Genomic DNA, 25,000 nt, shown 5'->3' on the forward strand with positions numbered 1-25,000 from the left:
ATAGTCTGTCCATGAGAGATTACATCCTCCTGAACAGCCACATGGAGAGAGGGGGTGTGTATGAGACATCTGACAATTAAACACATCCAGGTATAATGCATTATAACTTGCTTTAGAACAAGGCTTATGGTATGTTATGTCTCTCTGTGCATAGTTTCCAAACTGGCTGTTAGTTTGTCCGGATCATTATGAGATTATTACAAGACATATTACAAGACCGCATCATAATGAATTATACCTGCATGCATTAAGTATAGTGTTAACCCTATTTTAACACGTTGATCAAATCACTGGTGTACAAATTAATTTTGAATGCATTTAGAGTGCCTTCTATTCTAAAACATCCATATTGTGTATTATAAAACTGTCCATAAAACCGTAAATCCATCTCATAAAACCCCTCAAAAGCTGTCAGTTTTATCCCACGTTCTACCTAGCAATTAAAACAGCGTTATTAAGTGAAAATATAAAGTCAGCCTGCATCGTGTGCCTGTTCTACACGGCTGGCCCTTTAAACCCATCCTCTGCGCTTCCAGAAAAAGGAGGGCCGAGCACACCCCCATTCTCATCGATGGGGCTGTAGTGGAGCAGGTTAAGAGTTTCAAGTTCCTTATTGTCCACATCAACAGCAAACTATCATGGTCCAAAACACACCAAGATAGTCACCTATTCCCCCTCAGGAGACTGAAAAGATGTGGCATGGGTCCTCAGATCCTCAGTTCTAAAGTTGCACCATCGAGAGCATCTTGACTGGTTGCATCACTGCCTGGTATGGAATCGGCTCGGCCTCCAACCGCAAGGCGCCACAAGGGGTACGGCCCAGTACATCACTGGGGCCAAGCTTCCTGCCATTCAGGACCTCTATCCCAGGCGGTGTCAGAGGAAGGCCCTAAAGACTCCAGCCACCCTAGTTATAGACTAGTTCTCTCTGCTACCGCACGGCAAGCGGTACCGGAGCACCAAGTCTAGGTCCAAAACAGCTTCTACCCCCAAGCCATACGACTACTGAACAGCTAATTAAATGGCTACCCAGACTATTTGCATTGACCCCCCCCCTTTTTTATATACTGCTGCTACTCACTGTTTATGATCTATGCACAGTCACTGTATATAACCTCGTTATTGTTATTTTATTGTTGCCCTTTTATTTTTTTACTTCAGTTTATCTAGTCAATATTTTTCTTAATTGCATTGTTGGCTAAGGGCTTGTAAGTAAGAATTTCACGGTAAGGTGCGTGTGACAAATACAATGTGATTGGATTTGATATCAATGCTATGTCACATTGATTCCAAGCCCCCAACCACAACAGTCCCAGCATCATTTACAGGGATTTATACATGAATAAAACCCGGAAAAACAACTCGCTCAGAATATGGGCTTGATGGACTGATCGCCTCCATTCCTTAGTGAGAAAACGTACACTTCTGACAATGGATGGATGGGGGGAGAGGGTGAAAGGAGAGAGCGAGAGAGATCATGGGAGAGATAAGCTGGGGGGATACAGAGACAGAGAGACAGATTGGAGATCCCTATTGGCATGTTGATCGGAAAAGTTGAGGCAGAGACATTTTGAGAAACACAGCAAATCTACTCGTAAGATCCACGTGAGATAAAACAAGGGACATAGTTTATTGGGGAACCGGGAGGAAGTGCTTTGGTTGACCACATTATCCACAGTATGCAATACTGCTCCAGAGGTCCATAAGAATGTGCATACACCAAGCTTTTTCTGTGCCAACATGCATGAAAAGGCTGAATTCTCCGGGAGGCAATTGCAACGTACCAAAAATGGGATCAGAAACCGAGGACGTATCTATAACAAGTTGAAACCTTAGACTGTTTACGAGAGAAACACATACTGTATAATCACGGACAAACAAATCCAACAGTTGTTTGTATTAGGAAAAATCTACATATTCTTATGGATGTTTTAGAATGATTATGAAAAAAAAACATGTCAAAATACACGATAACATGTTTGACTTAACAAACTATATGACATTTTGCTACACTGGCTCACATGGCGGTTCCACTAGGATCTGACCTAGACCTGAGCCAATGACCTTTTCCAGATTCAGCAGCGGGCTGATTCTTTCTGAGTCGGATGGTTCGGGGGATGGAACATAACTACAAATCATTTGTAGACTGCAAATTGACCGCAAGGAGCAGAAAGAGATATAATGTTTGACTGAAACGTAATCATATCAAACCTTGCGTACATTTGTATATACGACCACGTCGTGTCTCTCTATTGTCCATGGGAATACTTGGGAACAGATTTCATAAATTTAAATCACTCAGAGCTGATTTCCTGGTGTTTACAAGTCTTATGTCCAACAATGAAAATTACAAAATGTACTTGAAAACATGGGGGGCCAAATAAAACCATTTGGGGAACCTTGACCTAGTCTGTCTAAATAAGTCAAAGTGTGTTATCCCATTGCAACAGGCCAGGGAACCACACAGACAGACACTGTTGCCTCATCCCCTTTATACAGCCCTCTGCTCTCCCTCCCACCTCCACCCCCAACACCCAGCCAATGTGGCTGATTCGGAGAGGGGGGAAAGCTGACACCGAGGTTGGGCCCCGGTGGGGGACTTTCCTGCGTCTCCTGGCGGGGTTTGAGAATAGCAAGTCATCAAACGCGGCATGCCAGCCATCTGCATGTCATGAGTCTGTACAGCTACAGATAGACAGACTAACATTCACTGGGATTGGTGAGGGGTGGGGTTGCGTGGTAGTGGCGAGACAGCGGTGAGACGAGCGGGTGTTGGAGTAAGTAAGTGGTGCAGCCCTCAGTATCAACAGCCATTGTTATGAGCTACTGTGCCTTCTCTTAGATACACACACAAACTCTGAAAGCACAAATCCACCTCTGGAGCGTTTCCACTGCTCCAGAGTCCAATGGCGATTAACTTTACACCACTCCAGCCAACGCTTGGCATTGGTGATCTTGGCATGGTGATCTTCCATGGCTGCTCGGCCGTGATTACCCACTTCATGAAGCTCCCGACGAACAGTTCTTGTGCTGACGTTGCTTCCAGAGGCAGTTTGGAATTCCTTAGTGAGTGTTGCAGCCGAGGACAGGTGCTTTTTACGCCCTACGTGCTTCAGGACTTGGCGGTCCTGTTCTGTGAGCTTGTGTGACCTACCACTTCGCAACTGAGCCGTTGTTGCTCCCGGACATTTCCACTTCACAATAACAGCACTTACAGTTGACCAGGGCAGCTCTAGCAGGGCAGAAATGTGACAAAATGACTTGTTGGAAAGGTGGTATCCTTTGATGGTGCCACGTTGAAAGTCACTGAGCTCTTCAATATGGGCCATTGTACTGCCAATGTTTGTCTATGGAGATTGCTTGGCTGTGTGCTCAATTTTATACACCTGTCAGCAACGTGTGCGGCTGAAATAGCTGAATCCACTCATTTGAACGGCTGTCCACATAGCTTGGTATATATAGTGTATCTACGCAGTTATTGGTATATAAATATACTTTTCCCTCTTACGTCATTACCAAGCTACCAGGCATTCTACATGGCTCAAAATCAAATCAAATTTTATTGGTCACATAAAAATATTTAGCAGATGTTATTGCAGGTGTAGCAAAATGCTTGTGTTCCTAGCTCCCAACAATGTACTAGAATCTAACAATTCACAACAACACACACGAATCTAAAGTAAAATAACAGAATTAAGAAATACATAAATATTAGGAAGAGCAATGTCGGAGTGGCATTGACTAAAATACAGTAGAATAGAATACAGTATATACATATGAATAAATGAGTAAAGCATTGTGTAAACATTATTAAAGTGTCTAGGGTTCCATTATTAAAGTGGCCAGTGATTCCATTATGTATATAGGGCAGCAGCCTCTAAGGTGCAGGGTTGAGTAACCAGGTGGTAGCCGGCTAATAGATAGAAGATAGATAGAAGATGGAGAAAAAGTAGAGTAGGGCAGTCCGCTTGTCAGACAGACAGTGGAGGAAGCATTAAGCTCAGTTGGTTGTTGTTTGCAACACCAGCATTCTGGGTTTGATTCCTGAAGGGACCATATTTTCATAACTTATGTGCTAGCTATCTTGCTTTTAATAAATTAATAAAACATTCACAAACGACGATATACATTTTCAAACTAATTTAATTCTGGTTGCAGTTCCTCAGACAACCACCGGGCATCTCTGTTGCTCTAATAACGTTAACTACTACTGTAGTGCTTCTTGGGGGAAGACCAGACCATCCGTGGGGTTGCTCTAACAGGAAAACCCACTAATACAGTAATGGCGACGCCCGCCTGTCTGCCCTCTCATACATTATTCACAGACGAGTGCCTGACGAGAAGGGATTTCCTCCCTTCTTAACGAGGACGGCTCTCTGATCCCCTCTGTCTGGAGGGACGAGGGGTGGAAGTTTGAGAGTTCCTTCTTCTGGCTTAATGCTTCCTCAACTGTCTGTCTGACAAGCGGACGGCCATACTCTGCTTTTCTCCCTTCTTCTATCTAACTTGCTCTGTATTCCACTCATATAACAGCTGTAGACAGGAAATAGAGGGAAATTGGCTGTTTTACATTTTCTTCCACTACAGTTGACTTTTATGAATTTATCATCCCACACATATTTAATACAGTTCTTGTCAAATCACTGTTGCATTGGAACCATACAGTAGGCTACAGAGTAGTGTTAGAGTAACAAAGCAGATTGAGTTGTCAATGTTATTGACCAATAATAATTGAGGTCTTGATCATAACTGCAGTTCTAAGAAATCAGATAAATCACAAAAGGATGGTGAGTAAGTGATAATGATGGACTAGGAATGTTTACTGGTTAACTGGTCCTCTCACGCCAAGATTCCCATCCAGCTACCCGACCAGAAATCCAGAGAGGAAAACAGAACAGAGAACATACCCGTTTATGCTCAGACTTGCTCTGACTCTATGGGGGGAGGGGTCCCTGGAGAATTACCAGAGAAGGTCCCCACGCTGTCAACTGTGACGAGGCAGAGAATTCCCTTGTTCCCCGTAGTCCTGCCTCGGGAATGCCATCCTACTATTTACTCTACGCTCAGCACCGATCATGTGGCCACATGCCAATCCCACAGGAAACAGAGTCCGAACTCTGACCTCGGCCATATCTCTGAGCCAGCCCTCTCTAGAGCAACAGCACATCTCCATCTCTATTTTCATTCTATCAATGAATAGCAGGACAGAGCGGGAACTATGTGACCGTCTCGGAGGCAGGTAGGCTAAATGTTTCACCTTGTGATCAACACGACTTCGCAACACCCAAGCCTGAATCCCCAGTCTGACACTTTCAAATCGTCCACATATTCCCATCTGTCTCCCAGTCACATTTCCAACGGTCTAAACTCAATCAACAACATATGGCAGGGGAAAATCCGGTAAACGTCTGATACTATGTGTGCCATTTTTGGATATGCGTAACTGCTGTCCAAGAGGCAGGCCCAGCGAAGGGTCTTTCGCTGGTTTTAGTTAGGCAGCTTGCCAATATAGCATTCATCAAGATAGATTCCTTTGAGCCCAGGTCTGATAAACTGTACTAGAAGTATAAATAGTTGCCACAAGCATATCTTATATCTTATATCACAACAGTATCACACCACAGTAGCTTTAACCCTCGTCTCCTCAAATTAAAACCAAACTCCACCTCCCAAATCCCAGATGGGAACGGCGACTAAGTCCCTAGTCACATGTCTTGGGAATTCAAGTGACAAGAGGATTCTGGGGTATGAGGAGCTACTGTCTCCGATGGGGGAGAACCCCTCAGTTATCGTTTCACTGCGTGACAATCCTCTGCCGCTCCGAAATAGACTTGGGGAGCGGTGTCATTCCCCGTCTTCTTGACTGGAGGAACCCAAGCTGTCTGACACCAGCGACTAAACTTGCCACCCATATTGTTTTTCAGCAGACAGTTTTCATGTTTACAGGTCAGTGAGAGAGGGGGGCATTGGCCGAATGATCACTCAGCTCCAGCTTATGTGGCTACAGACAACTTGACCCCTGACATGAGACCGTGTAGTCTAGCCACCCGAGTAGCTCGGTGACGGAACCATCCGATTCCACGATTGATTTAACCCTTAAAAAAAAAAATGATTTGGCTGTTGCATTATGTCGACTCGGCAGTGGTGGCCTTTGTGTTTTTTAAAATTGTATTTATTTGCCTGCGAGACCACCGGCTGGGGGGGTTCCTGCCTTTGTCAGGGTTGCCAAATCCCCACTCTGAGCGAGGTTACACTGACCGCAGACTGATTTGGAGGAGGCTGGTTAATCTGATTCTGGCAACCCCCCCCCCCCCACTCCCCCCGCAAAGACTGACGGGCTTAGCTGACTGGCCCCTTTTAGATTTACAGCTGCCATCGATTGGCCATCAATCACGAGACCGCGGCACTCGCAACCAAGATCCCAGTCCAAGACGAGAGAAGTTCAATCTATTACGGTCACTTGCATTTCAATCGGGCGCCCTGCCCCATTCGAACCATATTATATGCCTCACTTCACAGAAATAACAGATGATTTAATGTACTCCTCTTAACTCCTTAGTTAGAATGTCTGTAGGACTACAGGGTGAAGAATCCCATGTTGTTTCCAGAGAAAAGTAAAAGAATCCTAGAAAACTGAGCACCCTATTAAATACATTAAAACTCTGAAGAAATACGCAATCGGCGTTAAATGCACAATAAAACTAAAAGAGTGGGATGGAGGGGGGGGGGGGGGGGGGTCTAGTTGTGCAGGAGCCCGGGCTGAGTAATGGCATGCGTTCCTGAATGTGCTTCGGAAGGTCAGCTATTTAAAGCTCTTTACCTTTGAGTTGGCAAAGCTGGGATCAGATATGAAGGTGGGCTGAGATTAGGGAACATCAAAGCAAAAACAACCTGGACGGACTGTGAACATCAGCCATTGTAAGGCTCACAAAAAAACTCCAAACCGCTCTCCTTCTGTAGATGTCCTTGCAGTAGATCCTACTACACACCATCCTGACACATGCCCGCAAGGAAACTCATCACCGGGCTTTGCCCCAATTCACACCTATGCGAAAATATGCCCCCATGAGTGTGTGTGTCAAAAATATGCCCCATTTCCCTTCTCCCATTCTCTCCCTAAATTCCCCTGTGGTTCCCCGATTGGACAAAAAGAGTCGCTCTTGGACTTTTTGTGCTGACTCACTTCATAAAGGTCTGTCTGTGTGTCCAGCCTCCTCCAGAGTGTGCTGGGACACTGCATGCCAAATGGACCACAGCCAGTCCATCCCATCCCCACCCAACCCAAGAGACGCGTGAAACGTTTTGGAACCACGGCACTGTGTGCGCGCTCTCTCCCTTTCTCACTGTCCCCCTTTCTTTCTCTCTCTCCCTTTCTCTCTCTCTCCCTTTCTTTCTCTCTCTCTCCCTTTCTCACTGTCCCCCTTTCTTTCTCTCTCTCCCTTTCTCTCTCTCTCTCCCTTTCTTTCTCTCTCTCTCCCTTTCTCACTGTCCCCCTTTCTTTTTCTCTCTCCCTTTCTCTCTCTCTCCCTTTCTTTCTCTCTCTCTCCCTTTCTCACTGTCCCCCTTTCTTTCTCTCTCTCCCTCCCTTTCTTTCTCTCTCTCTCCCTTTCTCACTGTCCCCCTTTCTTTCTCTCTCTCCCTTTCTCTCTCTCTCCCTCCCTTTCTTTCTCTCTCTTTCCCTTTCTCACTGTCCCCCTTTCTTTCTCTCTATCCTTTTCTCTCTCTCTCCCTTTCTTTCTCTCTCTCTCCCTTTCTTTCTCTCTCTCCCTCCCTTTCTTTCTCTCTCTCTCCCTTTCTCACTGTCCCCCTTTCTTTCTCTCTCTCTCCCTTTCTCACTGTCCCCCTTTCTTTCTCTCTCTCCCTTTCTCACTGTCCCCCTTTCTTTCTCTTTCTCCCTTTCTCTCTCTCTCCCTTTCCACTGTCCCCCTTTCTTTCTCTCTATCCTTTTCTCTCTCTCTCCCTTTCTTTCTCTCTCCCTTTCTTTCTCTCTCTCCCTTTCTCACTGTCCCCCTTTCTTTCTCTCTCTCTCCCTTTCTTTCTCTCTCTCTCCCTTTCTCACTGTCCCCCTTTCTTTCTCTTTCTCCCTTTCTCTCTCTCTCCCTTTCCACTGTCCCCCTTTCTTTCTCTCTATCCTTTTCTCTCTCTCTCCCTTTCTTTCTCTCTCTCTCCCTTTCTTTCTCTCTCTCCCTTTCTCACTGTCCCCCTTTCTTTCTCTCTCTCTCCCTTTCTTTCTCTCTCTCTCCCTTTCTCACTGTCCCCCTTTCTTTCTCTCCCTTTCTTTCTCTCTCTCTCCCTTTCTCACTGTCCCCCTTTCTTTCTCTTTCTCCCTTTCTCTCTCTCTCCCTTTCTCACTGTCCCCCTTTCTCTCTCTCTCCCTTTCCACTGTCCCCCTTTCTTTCTCTCTATCCTTTTCTCTCTCTCCCTTTCTTTTTCTCTCTCTCCCTTTCTTTCTCTCTCTCCCTTTCTCACTGTCCCCCTTTCTTTCTCACTGTCCCCCTTTCTTTCTCTCTCTCTCCCTTTCTTTCTCTCTCTCCCTTTCTCACTGTCCCCCTTTCTTTCTCTCTCTCTCCCTTTCTTTCTCTCTCTCTCCCTTTCTTTCTCTCTCTCCCTTTCTCACTGTCCCCCTTTCTTTCTCTCTCTCCCTTTCTTTCTCTCTCTCTCTCCCTTTCTTTCTCTCTCTCCCTTTCTCACTGTCCCCCTTTCTTTCTCTCCCTCTCCCTTTCTTTCTCTCTCTCTCCCTTTCTCTCTCTCTCTCCCTTTCTCACTGTCCCCCTTTCTTTCTCTTTCTCCCTTTCTCTCTCTCTCCCTTTCCACTGTCCCCCTTTCTTTCTCTCTATCCTTTTCTCTCCCTCTCCCTTTCTTTCTCTCTCTCCCCCTTTCTTTCTCTCTCTCCCTTTCTCACTGTCCCCCTTTCTTTCTCTCTCTCTCCCTTTCTCACTGCCCCCCTTTCTCTCTCTCCCTTTCTCACTGTCCCCATTTCTTTCTCTCTCTCTCTCCCTTTCCACTGTCCCCCTTTCTTTCTCTCTATCCTTTTCTCTCCCTCTCCCTTTCTTTCTCTCTCTCCCCCTTTCTTTCTCTCTCTCCCTTTCTCACTGTCCCCCTTTCTTTCTCTCTCTCTCCCTTTCTCACTGCCCCCCTTTCTCTCTCTCCCTTTCTCACTGTCCCCATTTCTTTCTCTCTCTCTCTCCCTTTCCACTGTCCCCCTTTCTTTCTCTCTATCCTTTTCTCTCTCTCTCCCTTTCTTTCTCTCTCTCTCCCTTTCTCACTGTCCCCCTTTCTTTCTCTCTATCCCTTGTGTTGTGATTTAAAATGCACTTTAAAAAGAGATGTACTTTTGTGATGTTGTATGAACATCCGTGTCTGACAACTTCAACCGTAAACTAGTTCAATAGAGTCAGGTTGTGTCGCGAGGCCATCCTTCCAAATCTTATCTCATTGACTGAGCGAAGCCTAACTCTAGGGCAGCATACAACAGAGGAGGCTGGTGGGAGAAGCTATAGGAGGACGGGCTCATTGTAATGGCTGGAATGGAATGAACAGAGCTGTATTACACACATCAAACATATGTAACCACATGTTTGACACGGTTCCATGTTTTCCTTTCCAGCCATTACAATGAGCCCGTCCTCCTATAGACCCCACCAGCCTCCACTGGCAAGTGGTAAATGATCCATAACAAATAAACAAATGAATGCGGTAATGAGTACGATTCACTCTGTGCTTGCCTTTGTTGTTGTAGACGTCTAGGTAGTTGGGTGCTGAGAAGATGGTGATGAGAGAAGGAAACCCTGTCGTCTGGCTTTTCCTGTACATGCGGTACCTAGAGGGAGAGACAACATCATCAGCACCATCACTGTTACAAGAACACTACCTAAAGCTGTACTTGTGCTCTTCTGCAGCACAGTGTGGTCCTCTGTAGCTGTCAGTTGGTAGAGCATGGTGCTTGCAATGCCAGGATAGTGGGTTTGATTTCCAGGACCATCTGTATATAAAATGTATGCATGCATAACTGTTCGGGATAAAAGTGTCTGCTAGATTATGTACAGTGGATGTAACACATTATTATTATGTGTATGAAGTCCACGATGGCCCGAGGACTAATGAAATCCATTTTTTTGGAATGGTTACCTGATCCTAGATCTGTGGCTAGCTAGTAGGTCAAGCTGTTCTTTTCTCTTTGAGTGGGCCGGACAGTCTTCGTGGAGGAGCAGTAAACAAACAGGGTGACACGCCTCTTCTGTCAGTTTGAGGGGGAGCCCCTGCCTCATCAGCCCTTTTCTCAAATGTTATGGCATGCTTGCTTACCAAGGGTGTCACGGTCCTTTGAGGGGGCACTGACGACCAAACTCAATAAAGTTGAATTCAACACTATTTTTTTGCAAGCGCAGGATTCCTACCCAGGTTTCCTGGCTAGGCTCAAGCGACATAGTTGTCCAAGGTGAACGGCTGTAACAGTTAGCGATGGGGGGGGGGGGGGGGGAAGAGGGAACTTACCCAGCGTCCTGTGCTTCATGGGCTCGAATGACCGATAATAAGTTATTGTGTTGTAGAAAGTCGCAGACAGCAGGATAACTGTTGAAAGACAAGACGACACATGCTTGATTAACGGCTCTAATTTGATCAAAAAGCAGTGATTCGATTTCTTTCCCACTGGGCACAGACGTCAAATCAACTTCTGTTCCACGTTGGTTCAACGTAATTTCATTAAAATGATGTGGAAACTACGCTGATTCAACCAGTGTGTGCCCAGTGGATTGACACTTAAAATAGATATTCATTCAAGTGTATTTTAATAGCAGGCACCTTCATCATGTAACCATTGGAAAGGGCAAACAATGGATCCAGCATAAAATCTCAACCTTGTGGTTTCTATAAGTATTCAGTGTGTGTGTGTGTGTGTGTGTGTTGTGTTGTGTTGTGTTGTGTTGTGTGTGTGCGTGCGTGTGTGTGTGTGCGTGCTGTGTTGTGTTGTGTTGTGTGTGTGCGTGCGTGCGTGTGTGTGCGTGTGTGCGTGCATGTGTGTGTGTGTGTGTGTGTGTGTGTGTGTGTGTGTGTGTGTGTGTGTGCACGTGCAGCTTTTGCGTACTCATGCAGCTCTGATCAGTCTGAGATTGAGGTGGCCAAAATAAACTGCCAGCAATTACAATGTAGTAAAGTTTCAGGATTTTCCATGCCATAACCTTTCATTCCCAAAGAACCCAAAATGTGATTTTGCACTCAGTGAGGGAGGCCCTAGTCACACTAGCCAGCCGGCCAGCCAACAACCCCCTTGAAGCCAGCTACGTTGAAAACTCCCGGAGAAGGAACGTTTAGTAAGTAAGTGAGTGCACATGAACTTCCAACAGAGCTGTGTGTCAAAATCATTTCAGAACTTCCCACCACAACAACTTTCGAAGGTTATTCAATGAACCTGACGAAACATGAAAGCAGTCATTGTTCAAAGAACCAAACTCACCGTGGAACCGACTCATGTTTATTTAATTTTAGGTCACAACAGGCAACGCTTTTCCCCATTGACAGAACGACACTTCAGCTGTCATTTGGAAATAATCTGACGTGTGTGTTTGATAATTAAGTGCGGGGCTGAAGGCTAAACTCAAGTGTTTGTTTCTGGATATTGCTAATTAGTCGAACAATGGTTGTGCCCTTTAATCAATGTGGTTCTCCATTGCTGAAAGCTTTCGGAGCTAAAGGGTTAGCTCACTGCTTTGTGAGACAGGTAGATGGCCTTGCACTTCGGGCCAACTCGTAACAGCCATAGCCCTCCGCCTCCAGTTAATATCCAGAATAGAAAGTAGACAAGAGAACGGGTACGGTATACTCTAACTTGAACAAAAGTGAACCGATCCGTCTCAATTTACACTTCCTTGTCAGACGGGTATGCATTGAGGGGCACAGTTACACTGCAGGCTTCCTAGCGGAGAGGCCTGCTTTGCTTTGTCACTCCAGGTGGACTTACACCTAGAAATGGGTACGGTGTCACATTCCTTGTTCTGTTACTGATGACCCGAGAGGAGAACGCACCACCGACGGCGGGAACGGTAACCAAAGTGCGCGTGGTTTCTTTATGGAGTGATAGCATCGCTTCGAGGAAAAATAAAAAAGTAGCTCATATCCATCTTAATTGACTATTTTCACTCCCATTTGTTTCTCCAGGCATCAGCAGATGCTGTTGCTACCGTAGGCACTGCTCAGAAGACTAAAGACATTTTGTGCTGAACGCAATTGACATCTGTTTTGGGACGGAGCGCAGATGCGATCCATCCCAAACCGTTGTGAGAGTCCCTGACAAATAAACAAACAAATGCACATCACTGTCTACTTCAAACCTGACAGTGTACTCTGTGCATCCTCTGAACAGACACAATCCATTCAGGGGCTATTTGCGTAAAGCATCTAAAATAACATGTCATTTCCTGTTTAGGCGACTCAAAAACAGTCGACCACACAGTACAGTGTCTGTGCTCGGCTTGAAAAGATGGGGCCTGTATTCATGTGCAATTTCATGCCTCAGTAGTGTGTAAAACAGTTATGAGGGGGCCTATGGCGCTGGGGTAAAACAGTTATGAGGGGGCCTATGGCGCTGGGGTAAAACAGTTGCCAGAAGCCAGGAAAAAGCACCAAACTGATTATTTTCTCTCAGATTGGCAAATTGTTCTCCTTTCAGTCTGGAACTTGAAGCTGGCCAATAAACGCAGCATGCCAGTATGCTGGCAATTACAATGAGCCCTGCAGGCAGATCCAAACGACGACACTGGGAAAAACAACAAGGCTATGTTTCAAATGGCACTCTATTCCCTATATAGTGCACTACTCTTGACCAAAAGTAGTGCACTATGTAGGAAATAGAGTGCCACTTGGAATGCAAGCCAAAAGCCACAGAGGAATGTAAGCCAAGCCAAGAAGACACAGGGGGCTGTTGGGATAGAGGTACAAGAGGAAGCAGCTAACCTGGACTGGAGTTTTACTGTACTATCCTGTTTGAAATGCTGAAGTGTTTATACTACAACAGCAATTATCTGTTCACATACTCTTAAAATGCATCCTTTATTCCTTGCTTCCCTGAAGTAATCACCGATCTGACATGCCATAACTGTTGAAAGCAATGGCAAGTTTGCTAAAAACCCATCTAGTAATGTCTGGTTCGTGATTCCTTCAAGGAAGCGAGGAAGGAAAGTATTAGGAGTATTCGAACAGGGCCGATCACGGTCAAATCACTGTCTTTCTTTCGATAGTCGATTCTACTCGATGTAGTATACTGAATCCCTATCACTCAGATATCAGAGATATCTCTGCGGTGGCAGGGCCATACGATGGAAATATCACTGGCAGAACCAGAGAGCATCAACACGACTGTCTTACCCTCTCTCAAGTGACAGGGGTGACATTTCACGCCCTGACCGGGCATGTGTTGTCTAGCAGATAGTCAAGCGAGACCATTTAAAGCAAACTGTTGGTTCATCTACAAATCTATCGCACAGCCCTGACCAAAATAAAATTTTGAATGCAAATAACCATTATTGTTCCCACATAAAACACTATACAGTGAGTATAACAAACACAAGGAACATATTCCTAATAGTGAGTTTTTGTCCTCAGAACAGCCTCGTCGGGGCATGGACTCTTGAAGGTGTCGAAAGCATTCCACAGGGATGCTGGCCCATGTTGACTCCAATGCTCCAATCCGATCCTTCCCCAAGTTGGCTGGATGTCCTTCGGGTGGTGGACCATTCCTGATACACACGAGAAACTATTGAGCATGAAAAACCCAGGAGCTTTGCAGTTCTTGACACAAACCGGTGCGCCTGGCACCTACAACCATACCCCGTTCAAAGGCACTTCAATCTTTTGTCTTGCCCATTCACCCTCTGAATGGCACACAAACACAATCCAAGTCTCAATTGTCTCAAGACATAAAAAAAATACTTCTTTAACCTGTCTCCTCCCCTTCATCTACACTGATTGAAGTGGATTGAACAAGTGACATCAATAAGGGATCATAGCTTTCACCAGGACTCACCTGGTCAGTCTATGTCATGGAAAGATGTTTTGTACACTCAGTGTACATTCTTTAGTCTTTATTGAATCCCCTTTAGCTGGTGCCTTAGAGACCACAAGTCTTCCTGGGGTCAAAAGAGCCAATTTTGTGCTGGTATACTCCTCAAATAAGGGGACTTTGAAATAGTCCTGCATTATGGGTAAAGTCTCTACCAAAGATGATATGCAGTCTCTTTTCAAATGACATCAATTTACAAACTGCAAAAAGTCTGTCCAACGTTTATTCTATTCTAGACAGAGCTCTTTGGGTGTCTGAACGCACTCATGCACCTTTGAGTCTTTCCATGGACCTGCTAACTCTAGCCACTTAGTTTAGCATAAGTATGAAATGAACAGAGAACCATTCAAAAAGGTTAAAATGCATTCTGACCATGATACAAAATATAATGCAATAATAATGTTTTGAAGAAGAAAAATAATCTGCAAATCAGTGTGTATCACACTCAGCGTTTGATTGCTTATGCTGCTTCAGGCTGGCTTTACCACTGGCATGCCAGGGCCATAGAGTGTTTATCCACCTGTAATGACTGGACACTAGAGCACTAAAATAGACATTTGGAGAGGACTGTGGCCCTGTTCATTATATTCCGGACAGAGTGAGCTCCCTCCGTGCTTCCAGCCATTCCGTTGTTTGCTTTGCCTGCGACTGGGATCTGTTTAAGGGGAGTTAATATGTGTGCTCCATAAACACTTGCGACAGAGTAATGAGAGAGAAGCCCGTTTCTCTGGGATGATGACAAATGCAGGTTATACGGTTACTGTCATATCCACAGACAATAGAAGAAAGACTGAGGGAGTTGGAAGGGGACTGAATGAAAATGAACATTTGGCAGAATAACTTGGGTTGGAAGGATTTGGCAAAGGAGGGTTCAGTGATGCTTCAATAGAACCGGGACTCTGTTCTATTTGAATGGTTATATTACTGTAGAGCCCAGAGGTGTTGCACTAAGATCAATGTCAAGTCCATTGTATGACACACACACACACACACACACACACACACACACACACACACACACACACACACACACACACACACACACACACACACACACACACACACACACACACACACACACACACACACACACACACACACACACACACACACACACACACACACACACACACACACACACACACACACACACACACACCAGCATTTCTACATTGACATGAAAATAGCATTCTTAAAGATGCAATATGTAACTTTTTGGGTGACCGACCAAATTCACATAGAAATGGAAGTTATAGCTACGTCTCATTGAAAGCAAGTTTAAGAAGCGGTAGATCTGTTATTTGTGCGCTATTTCTAGGCTTCCTGGTCTTAAGTTTCGTTTTTTACGTCTTTTACTTTTGGTTTTATAAACCAGTGTTAAACAGCTGAAAATACAATATTTCTGGTTATGGAAAAGATATCTCACAGCGGTTTAGATGGTACAATGATTCTCTACACTATACTTGCTTGTTTTATCACATAAACTGAAATTAGGCGAACTATTAGAATTTTAGCAACCAGGAAATGGCGTAGCACTTCCTACGCAGCTTGTGAAGGAGGTGATGCTGTTGATGGCCCACCTGTAGAAGTAGGAGCAGCCTCTCACTGTGTTGTGTGTGAAGTGCTCTTGGCTTTTCTCATTCCCAAAGTCTTCCAGGGGGTCCGACCACAGCAGGTCACACATGGGCCCGTACGCAGGGGGCTCTTTGAATCTGTCTAACTGCAAAGAGAGAGGGACACAGAGTTAGGAGAGACAGGGAAAGACAACGTCAAGCGGCCAGGAAAATGTCTAATCTATGAGGAAACTCAGTCAGTTTAGCTTCCTCAATGGGTTGGTGTTGATCAAGTGATACCTAAGGAAAAGTGGTTGTTTTTGTCATTGTCAAAGACTTGAGATGGATCTTGATTTGACAATTAGTCTTGCTACATTGAACTGTGGTTAAAATGAAAAACTGTTGGTAGGGTCTCAGTTTTACAACGGTGCATCGTGTTTGAGTGAAAGACAGCCACAACATGTGGACTGGATGACAATGTGTGCCTATTATGAGCAGAAAACATGAATAGGTATATTCAATCTTGCCCACACGAATGCTTCCTCTTCAGAAATGGGATGAAAAAGGTACAAATTGATGTGATCAGCCAAAAGCTCACGACAGTCATTCAGAGTAACCATATCGATTTCTCCAGAGAAAGTATATACTGTAGGATAATGGACACTTCAATAGTGCAGATTGGATTACAGAGACCCTCTGATTGCAGCCACAAAATCCAATTGCCGTTATTGAATTTGAGAGAAAGCAGGATCCGACTCTTCAACATTTTTAATCAGAGCGGTCCAGACTCTGCCCGAATGTAACGCTCCTGTTAGCTAGGGGCATCGTTTGAGAGCGAATTGAGAGCGAGGTAATCCATGTTGTATTATCAAGGTCATTCTTTTCAAAGGAAACATTTCAAGGGAAAATGGGTAAAGTCTTCATTTTCTTGAACAGCAAAACGGGGAATGAAACAGTTTGCACAATGCTCTGTGCAAACGTATCTGTATCCCAATTTAAGTGCTTTTCACGTGATAAATTCCATTAGAATAAAATCCACGTGAATGTTTGTTGCAAGGGAGAGTTGATTATCTTACTTATACTGAACACCCATTATGCTTTTAATGAAACCTCGTTTAAACCATACATGCAATATATTCACACAGCATAGAAACAGTACAACATACAATATCCAATGTATCCATGAATGTAATACTTTATCAACAGTGAAACAGGAGATCGTTCTGAATGATAGTGTAAGCAGCTCAAATTACAAGCATATTGCATGGCCATGCGGGGGACGTGGTTCGGGAGGACACGTACTTTCCTGATGTCGTCAAGGTTTGTGATTTCTGGGGACAGTCCTCCGTGTACGCACAGGAACTGCTGGTTCATAAGGGCGGCCAGAGGAAGGCAGTCGAAGGCGTCCATACACGCATCGTACACCCGCTCCGAATACTTAATTCTACCTGTCAAGGTGGAAATAGGGCGGGGAGTGAGTGTTGCCAGGCCAAACACCCCTTGCTCTTACACACTAGGGCAGTGTGCTGGGTCGGAAAGCATTTCAAAAGTGTCAGAAAACCTCCAAAGGACATTAAAAAAACTCCAGCATAATTTCACTCTGCCCTTGGTATTTTATTTAGACTCGAACACAACAGCAATAGTTCATATGTAAATACCTATCAAGGAGAGAGCAAATATCTGATTTCATACTATGCCAAGAAGCACATTGCTGTGTGCACGTTTGAAAGTGTAAGCGCCGGGTTGAATGTACAATGCTTTAGAATGAAAAACTCAAACCAGACTTACATTCCTGCTTAAATGTGAAATACTCCGTCAAATGTCTACATTCGTGGTTCCCACGAAGCAAAAAGAGTGTTTTGGGGTATAGGATCTTTAAGGCCCACAAGTACAGCACACACTGAAAGAGAACAACAAAGAGATTGGGAATGAATCTGCATAGTTTTTGAGAACATATTTTTTACAATACAGTATAACCAACAGTAGTTTCAGATGTACAAACGCAAAAGTATCAACCATTTCCTTCTTTAACTTAATGTTGTTTGACCAGGTTGAAACACTTACTTCGATACTGAAATATCCTCTGTCGACGTAGTCGCCCAGGAAAAGGTATCGTGTGCTAGCGGGTGACCCTCCTACTTCAAACAGCTTCATCAGGTCAAAGAACTGGCCATGGATGTCTCCGCAAACTACAGGAAGCACACATGGGAGGAAATCAGAAACAACTAATCTTACAATTCTTCACTTTTATATGTGATCCGTTTCAGGAAGTATGTTGCATTTCACTACTTCACAGGAGAGGCATTTGAACAGTCTTTTAAAATTTATTTTGATCAAAATTTGTTTAAAAAAAATAATAATAATAAATAAAAATAAATAAAATGGTGTGCCTTGTATTCCATCTGTAAATATGAATACAATTGTTGGGGCGGCAGGGTAGCCTAGTGGTTAGAGTGTTGGACTAGCAACCGAAAGGTTGAAAGTTCGAATCCCGAGCTGACAAGGTACATCTGTCGTTCTGCCCCTGAACAGGCAGTTAACCCACTGTTCCTAGGCCATCATTGAAAATAAGAATTTGTTCTTAACTGACTTGCCTAGGAAAATAAAGGTAAGATAAAAAAAAAAAAATATCGAGCCTAGTTGGTTTAGCCACAGAAAAAGACAACCTTCTCGCTAGGCATGGTTGGCTAAGATAATGGATGGGCTGGACATGCCGGGAGATGAGTTTAGATTGGTCTGCCATGTAGCAGGCTTCTGTCTATAATGTGAGCTGTTCAGTATGTGGTGAAAATCATTTCTACAGCGGCTTTTTTTGAACGATATAACGTTAGCCATCGAGAACTACAAACGATTGGCTACTTTTGAATTTAGCAGGTGCTATCGACAGAACAGTTGGAAAAAGTTGTGAAATGTAGCTGGACTCTTACCCGTTTACATGGATGAATGCTTCATGGCAGACTGGAACATTTCCAGATATGATACGTTTCTAATTTAGTCAGAAAGTTGTTCTCATTGCAAATGCAAGCGTACTGTTAGATACTGTAGCTAGCGAACATTAGCTTTCGGGCTCGCTAGCTAACGTTACGTGTATGATCTGGGTCGCAATAGTATTCTAATTATTCGTATCTAGCCAGCTAGATACATGTCTAAACAAAATACTTCACTTCCCCAGGTGATTACAACCCATCAAGTTAGTCAGGTGTGTCTTGGGGGGATTACGGCCATCTATTTAATTCCATGAACATATGTACATGTATAGACAATAGTGACCCATCCACTTAGCTAGATGTGGCTGGGGGGTGGTTATAGCATTTTCACATGACCCATCAATTTAAACAATTGTGTCTGGGTAAGCGTCGTCTAAAAATTATACAATATTTACAAAATATTTTTATCTGGACACTTTCTGTTTTTGATATTTCTACTATGCAAGTAACCATTTCAAGGCACCGTTTACACCTTCTGTATCCTGTGCATGTGACAAGCTTAGATTTCATTTGATATAGTGTGTGTTTACCACAGACAATAACATGAGCAACATGACCTGTACCAAAGTCAGACTAGGATAGAGGCTCAAGTGTCCAGAGTTGTTGGGAGTTTTTCCTTTTTGTAGGCTACTAATTTGACCACTTTTAGTCTTGAAATTTTTGTTTACTACACTACTCACTCTGTTCGGCACATGGTGAATCCTTAAAGAGATGGGTGGGGCTAAGGAGGGTGTGAATGATGCTGAATGGGTGGAGCCAAAGAAGAGCTCTCCAGTAGGTGTAAAAAAACAAACATTCAAGGCTAATTTTCTCAAAAGTGGGGTTACAAGTTACTTTCTCAATCTTCCTCAACCTCAGTGTATGATATATACTTTTCTTGCTCTGAGTCTGTATTTTTATCCAATGTAAAAAAAAATGTTTTTATAATGTTGCTACATAGGACCGAATCCAGGGAGTGGGTCACATATTCGAAACATTTGCTTCGTCCTCTTTAAAAGTGCAGTTTTCCTGTGCAGTAGTAATTCATAGGCTTTCTAATTACACTTACGTATACCCTTTGAGGGAGTTTGTTTGTGGTATCATGATTGATGTACATGTTAAGAAGAATTATATGGACCCTGGACATATAATGGGCAAGTGTTTTGGGCAAGTAGTCACGTTTATCATTATCATAAGCCACTCTCTGATCCCAAGAGGCACAATAGCTTTTATTTACAGGGGCAATTATTAGTTCATATATACCCAGTTCCAATACACAATGCAACTACTTCTCTCACCTGGCAAACAAAAGGCTTCAAATACAAGCATGTTTCATACAATTTGCCTGGAGAGGATTTGCAAGCGTGAAGTGTCTTCTGTTTCTGTACTGTATGTTGCCAGCCAATTGAACCTGGATCAACTGGTACAAAAAGGTGTTGTCTCGCCTGTATCCTTTCATAATACACGCATCATGCCTAAAACATGAAAACCAAGCGACTTAGTGCTGCATTACATAGTGAGCTCTGCTTTCACCAACCTGCGCCACCAATCAACATGACCTAACCTCCTCTTATACTATATATCGGACTACATTTCTTAGCGTTAAAAACATTTGAGTTTGCCAAACCCTCGACGTTGTGTCAAGTCCCTGTTTTCTTTCTTCAAGATAAATGCAACACCTTTACAGAATGTCTGTCGCGTTGGACCTTACGCAAACCAAGAAGGACCACTGTAAATGTGAAGGGAGATATAGCAAGACTACCTATCAACAAACAAACATCACAGTAGTGTGGGACTCGTTCTTCAAATCACCCGATAACCTTTTGAATTGGCCATTTTATTCTCACAAGCACCACTGGAAAGAGCTGTACATTGATACCTCGTTGGTAGTGAGGGTATAATGTTAGTGAGAGTATAATGAGGTAACATGACAAATGGAATCAATAAAGCTGTCGTTCAGCCATAGCTCCTATCAACATTTACATTATGGAAGCGCCAACATTTCCCTCTTTCTCAGACTCCGGGTGGCATCTTTAATAGAATAAAATATGTCTGTCTCGCTATGACATGAGTCACTTCCCTGTGCTTTTTATTCATAGAATACTGACTGAAATCTATGAAAGGAACATCACTTGCACAGCCTATTATTATTATTAAGGAACACAAGTATGCTACTATGGAGGAAAAACATGTATCCCAATGCCTGTTGAGATCTCAACTATAGTGTTGTTCTTGTCTGCAATTGTATGGTAACATGCAGTGTCGAAAAATGTACTGTACTCTCCCGCTCTCCATTCTTAATAACAGAGTGATGGGGCATTAACTTATTTAGTCCCGTTGGTCTACGTTACACTAATGTGACAACTTTGATGTTAATCACATCCCCACCTCATCCATCAATCAATCGCTCCAGTCAACAACCCAACATGACCCACACTGTGACTGGCCTGACTCAATCACTCCATGATCACTCCATTCGACCACTCAGTCAAATAGAATTGGTTTTCCATTGCCCCTCTGGCCCCGTTCACCACTGCTCCCCGGAGAGCCAAGGAGCCACAGCCCACAGGGCCTTCCGATGTTTGTCACCCGCTGGCCACACACTGACAGCAAGCATGCTGGGACTGTGATTACAGAACCCAGACCAGCCAGGAACAACCCAGTCATTTCTTTGTAGACCCATTGCAGTGGTCGGAGCAGAGTGTCATATCCAGCTGCCAGTCAACCTTCACGACCAGCCAATCATAGTTTATATTGTCACACAAATAATTCCCTGATTGGTTTGAACAACAAACAAAACAAATACTGTATTTATATTCTGAGTGTGTGTGCTATTCACAAACATTGGTCTACTTCAGCAAAAACATTGGAACAAACTCCCTCACGATAATCACCACCTCCCACCTCCCCATTTTTACTAACCTTATTTTTAGATGCAGTAAAGACTGGAAAATGCACCAATTTGCTAAACAACAAATGAAATGTAAAATGTAAACATTCATGTTAACAAATGACACTGATATACAGTAGCAAAAGACAACGCCAGCCAACTACAGTTGCCTGAAACACAGTTGCTATAGCACTGATATTAATTGGGTCCTTGGCAATGAATACCAAAACCTTCCTCGGATTTGTTTGCGTGTCTGTCTTTAAGCATGCATCTACAGATTTTGAGAGTAAGCCCGTAGAAATGTATTGAAGACAGTTCCAATTATCATCTGTTGAAGGAAAGCCATTAGCTCGAGTTGCAAACCCCCTGAGGCACGAGGAAGAGAAGAGAGAATTATTTCTCCTCCGCATATGCATCGTAAACTCTCATTTTGTCATTTTGTCTTTGGAGAATCTCCACTCTTTGCAAATGGTTTAATTTCTGGATTTAAACTTAAAGGGTTATCATTTCTAATGCGCTCCCTCTCAGAGTCAACAGTATGGTGTTACACATGCTATTCAATTCACGCTGTCTGAGAAGCAGCTCACTGTGCAAAGTGGATGTTAAATCTCGCTTACTACAAAAAGGTAGATGTTTGTAAGGCAGCATCGATCCCATAATCATATGTCATTAAAGGAAATGAATTATAGAAAGTCAAAATCCCTCTCGCTCATTGGTTTCTCAGCCAGCACTGTACGCCAAGGCTGACCATGATCACTATGGAAACAACCCTACAATGAAAGAATGTAACTTTCAGAGGCTTTTCACACCAACTCAACTGTTAAATACAAAGGACTTTTCACATGGCTGCTAACCACAATGCGCTAACACTTTGCGCCATAACAAGTTACGACTATTCAGTTTTATAATGTGTGATTTAAGATCAATCTCATGACCAGGATTTAACTGCATGTTGTAATCAATACTAACTGTAAATCAATGCAAGCCAACTCTATACCAGGGGTGTCCAACCCTGTTCCTGGAGAGCTTCTGTACCTTCTTGTATGTTTTCGCTCCAACCCCAGTTGTAACTAACCTGGTTCAGTTTATCAACGAGCTAATTATTAGAATCAGGTGTGCTAGATTAGGGTTGGAGTGAAAACCTACAGGATGGTAGCTCTCCAGGAACAGGGTTGGAGTGAAAACCTACAGGACGGTAGCTCTCCAGGAACAGGGTTGGAGTGAAAACCTACAGGACGGTAGCTCTCCAGGAACAGGGTTGGAGTGAAAACCTACAGGACGGTAGCTCTCCAGGAACAGGGTTGGAGTGAAAACCTACAGGACGGTAGCTCTCCAGGAACAGGGTTGGAGTGAAAACCTACAGGACGGTAGCTCTCCAGGAACAGGGTTGGAGTGAAAACCTACAGGACGGTAGCTCTCCAGGAACAGGGTTGGAGTGAAAACCTACAGGACGGTAGCTCTCCAGGAACAGGGTTGGAGTGAAAACCTACAGGACGGTAGCTCTCCAGGAACAGGGTTGGAGTGAAAACCTACAGGACGGTAGCTCTCCAGGAACAGGGTTGGAGTGAAAACCTACAGGACGGTAGCTCTCCAGGAACAGGGTTGGAGTGAAAACCTACAGGACGGTAGCTCTCCAGGAACAGGGTTGGAGTGAAAACCTACAGGACGGTAGCTCTCCAGGAACAGGGTTGGAGAGCCTTGGTCTATATGATGGACTTTTGATAGCACAGTTCTGGTTCATTTCTGGTCAATGAAGCATGAATGCATACCAGAACAAAACATCATTCTATCAAAAGCTGGGATGAACTCAATTAAAGTGACTTACTCAACATCACACTGGAATGAGACATAAAATGAGAAGAACAAACGATCCAAGAACAAAGGGCATAGAGGGACATGATGAAGCAACAAAAAGTTACACTAAACGTTGCAGTGCCGAGGATGTGCTGTCTCTCTCTCTGTGTGTGTGTGTGTGTGTGGGTGTGTGTGGGTGGATCTGAAGATCTCGACAAGGCCAACCTGTGTCGTTTCTTCTCTCTGTGATAGCGCCATGGTGACAGAAGTGACTGTGGGGTCCCACTGGAATAGTCAGAGTGACATAGGGGTCAAGGTGACGACCCGATGAACAGGCAGCCAGGCCACAGTGAGTTGTAGACCCGTCTAGCTCTAGTCGGTAGAGCATGGCGCCCGCAACGCCAGCGTTGTGGGTTCGGTTCCCATGGGGGACCAGTACGAAAATGTATGCACTCACTACTGTAAGGTGCTCTGGATAAGGATTTAGCATCTGCTCAATCCCTAAAATGTAAATGTTGTAGTCAGCTGGACACAATGGATAGTAGGCAGTATTCATAGCAGATACAATGGCTTTCCTCTGGGCTTTGTTATTAGCACACACATGAAGACAAGCACGCACAGGCAATCACGACGCACATATGAGATGAGCAGGTGGGAGTACATTATCTCAAGTGAGCTAGGATTTGTTCTCGCCACCCAGTGCAACTGCGCGATGGAGAACAACAACATATCGTCAGTCAGCAACAGCAGTGTGTGTGTGGGTGGCTGACTTACGCAATCTAGTGCGGCTCAATAACCTACACGGGCCACTCCAGAGGCAAGCTCATTGAGTTGGTGTGATCCACCCGGGAAGGCAGACGGTGCAAAATCCTCTTTTGATTGAGCAGATCGGTAATACCTCGGAGATCAACGCCGAATCTCTGGGAAGAGTTCCAGCCTGGAGTGAAGTAGTAGTGTATATGGAATGCAGCTCGCGATCTGTTAGGTATTCATGTGTTATATGTGAGAGACCGGGATGTAAAGGTCTGGTAGAGAAAATGCTCTTTTCTCTCGCTGGTTGTAGAGTTCAGTCATTACTGCAGTTTTTTTTGCAATAGCAGAACGTAGCTACAGGTTGTAGGACTGAATGATTCAGCAGGGAGCTGTGTCAGGAGCAGTTTGGGTCTGATGGACTAACACTGTGACCTGGTTCCCCCATGAAAGCCCAGATGCCACCTGGCACAACCAGGAAGAGAGTGTGTGTGTTGTTTGTCTCAGGAGGGCCATTCAGCCAAGACACATCACATAGACGGAGGAGAGGGTAGAATGAGGTGGGGAAAACACAGCGCGTTTTGTTTGTACAGTATGAGTGAGAAATAAAGGATGTATTCTTTCTAACAGAAAATGTGGCCTTGTGTCAGTGTGTGTGTGTGTGGATGGGTGTTTGTGTGCGTGTGTATACGTGTGTATCATTGCCGTAGAATAGCACTGTTGAGTAGAAGAGGGGCGGGGGGTGGGTGTAGGAGTGGGAGTAGAAGTAGCTAATGTTAACCCCTACCTCTGACTCTACTATCCCCCAGGCTGATTCACAACCAACACACAACCAAGCCTTTTCTCTCACTCTCCATTACACTTTAGAACCAATCACATACAACTGATTTCTCTGGAAGATAGCAATGATGAAGTGCAGGTCCAGGCTTTTTTCTTTACTACGGAATGAGAGGTATTGGTTACACAATATGATCTGCTGAGAATGAGATAG

The 25,000-nt window shown here is 44.2% G+C and overlaps 1 protein-coding gene across 6 annotated transcripts in view; it reads right to left on the reverse strand.

Moving 5' to 3' along the window:
• The window catches only part of LOC124007866 (serine/threonine-protein phosphatase 2B catalytic subunit alpha isoform-like), a 104,262-nt gene that overhangs the window by 26,497 nt on the left and 52,765 nt on the right, over positions 1–25,000 (reverse strand). For all 6 annotated transcript variants that reach the window (XM_046318653.1, XM_046318658.1, XM_046318656.1 and 3 more), the window contains exons 3-8: positions 17,674–17,798; positions 17,398–17,509; positions 16,912–17,057; positions 15,637–15,776; positions 10,495–10,572; positions 9,726–9,820 (exon numbers count right to left, since the gene is read on the reverse strand). In XM_046318653.1, the coding sequence (XP_046174609.1) occupies positions 9,726–9,820; positions 10,495–10,572; positions 15,637–15,776; positions 16,912–17,057; positions 17,398–17,509; positions 17,674–17,798 (696 nt within the window). The remainder of the gene's footprint in view (positions 1–9,725; positions 9,821–10,494; positions 10,573–15,636; positions 15,777–16,911; positions 17,058–17,397; positions 17,510–17,673; positions 17,799–25,000) is intronic.

Source organism: Oncorhynchus gorbuscha, linkage group LG21 (genome assembly GCF_021184085.1).
Source record: "Oncorhynchus gorbuscha isolate QuinsamMale2020 ecotype Even-year linkage group LG21, OgorEven_v1.0, whole genome shotgun sequence".
In the NCBI taxonomy this organism is placed as follows: domain Eukaryota; kingdom Metazoa; phylum Chordata; class Actinopteri; order Salmoniformes; family Salmonidae; genus Oncorhynchus; species Oncorhynchus gorbuscha.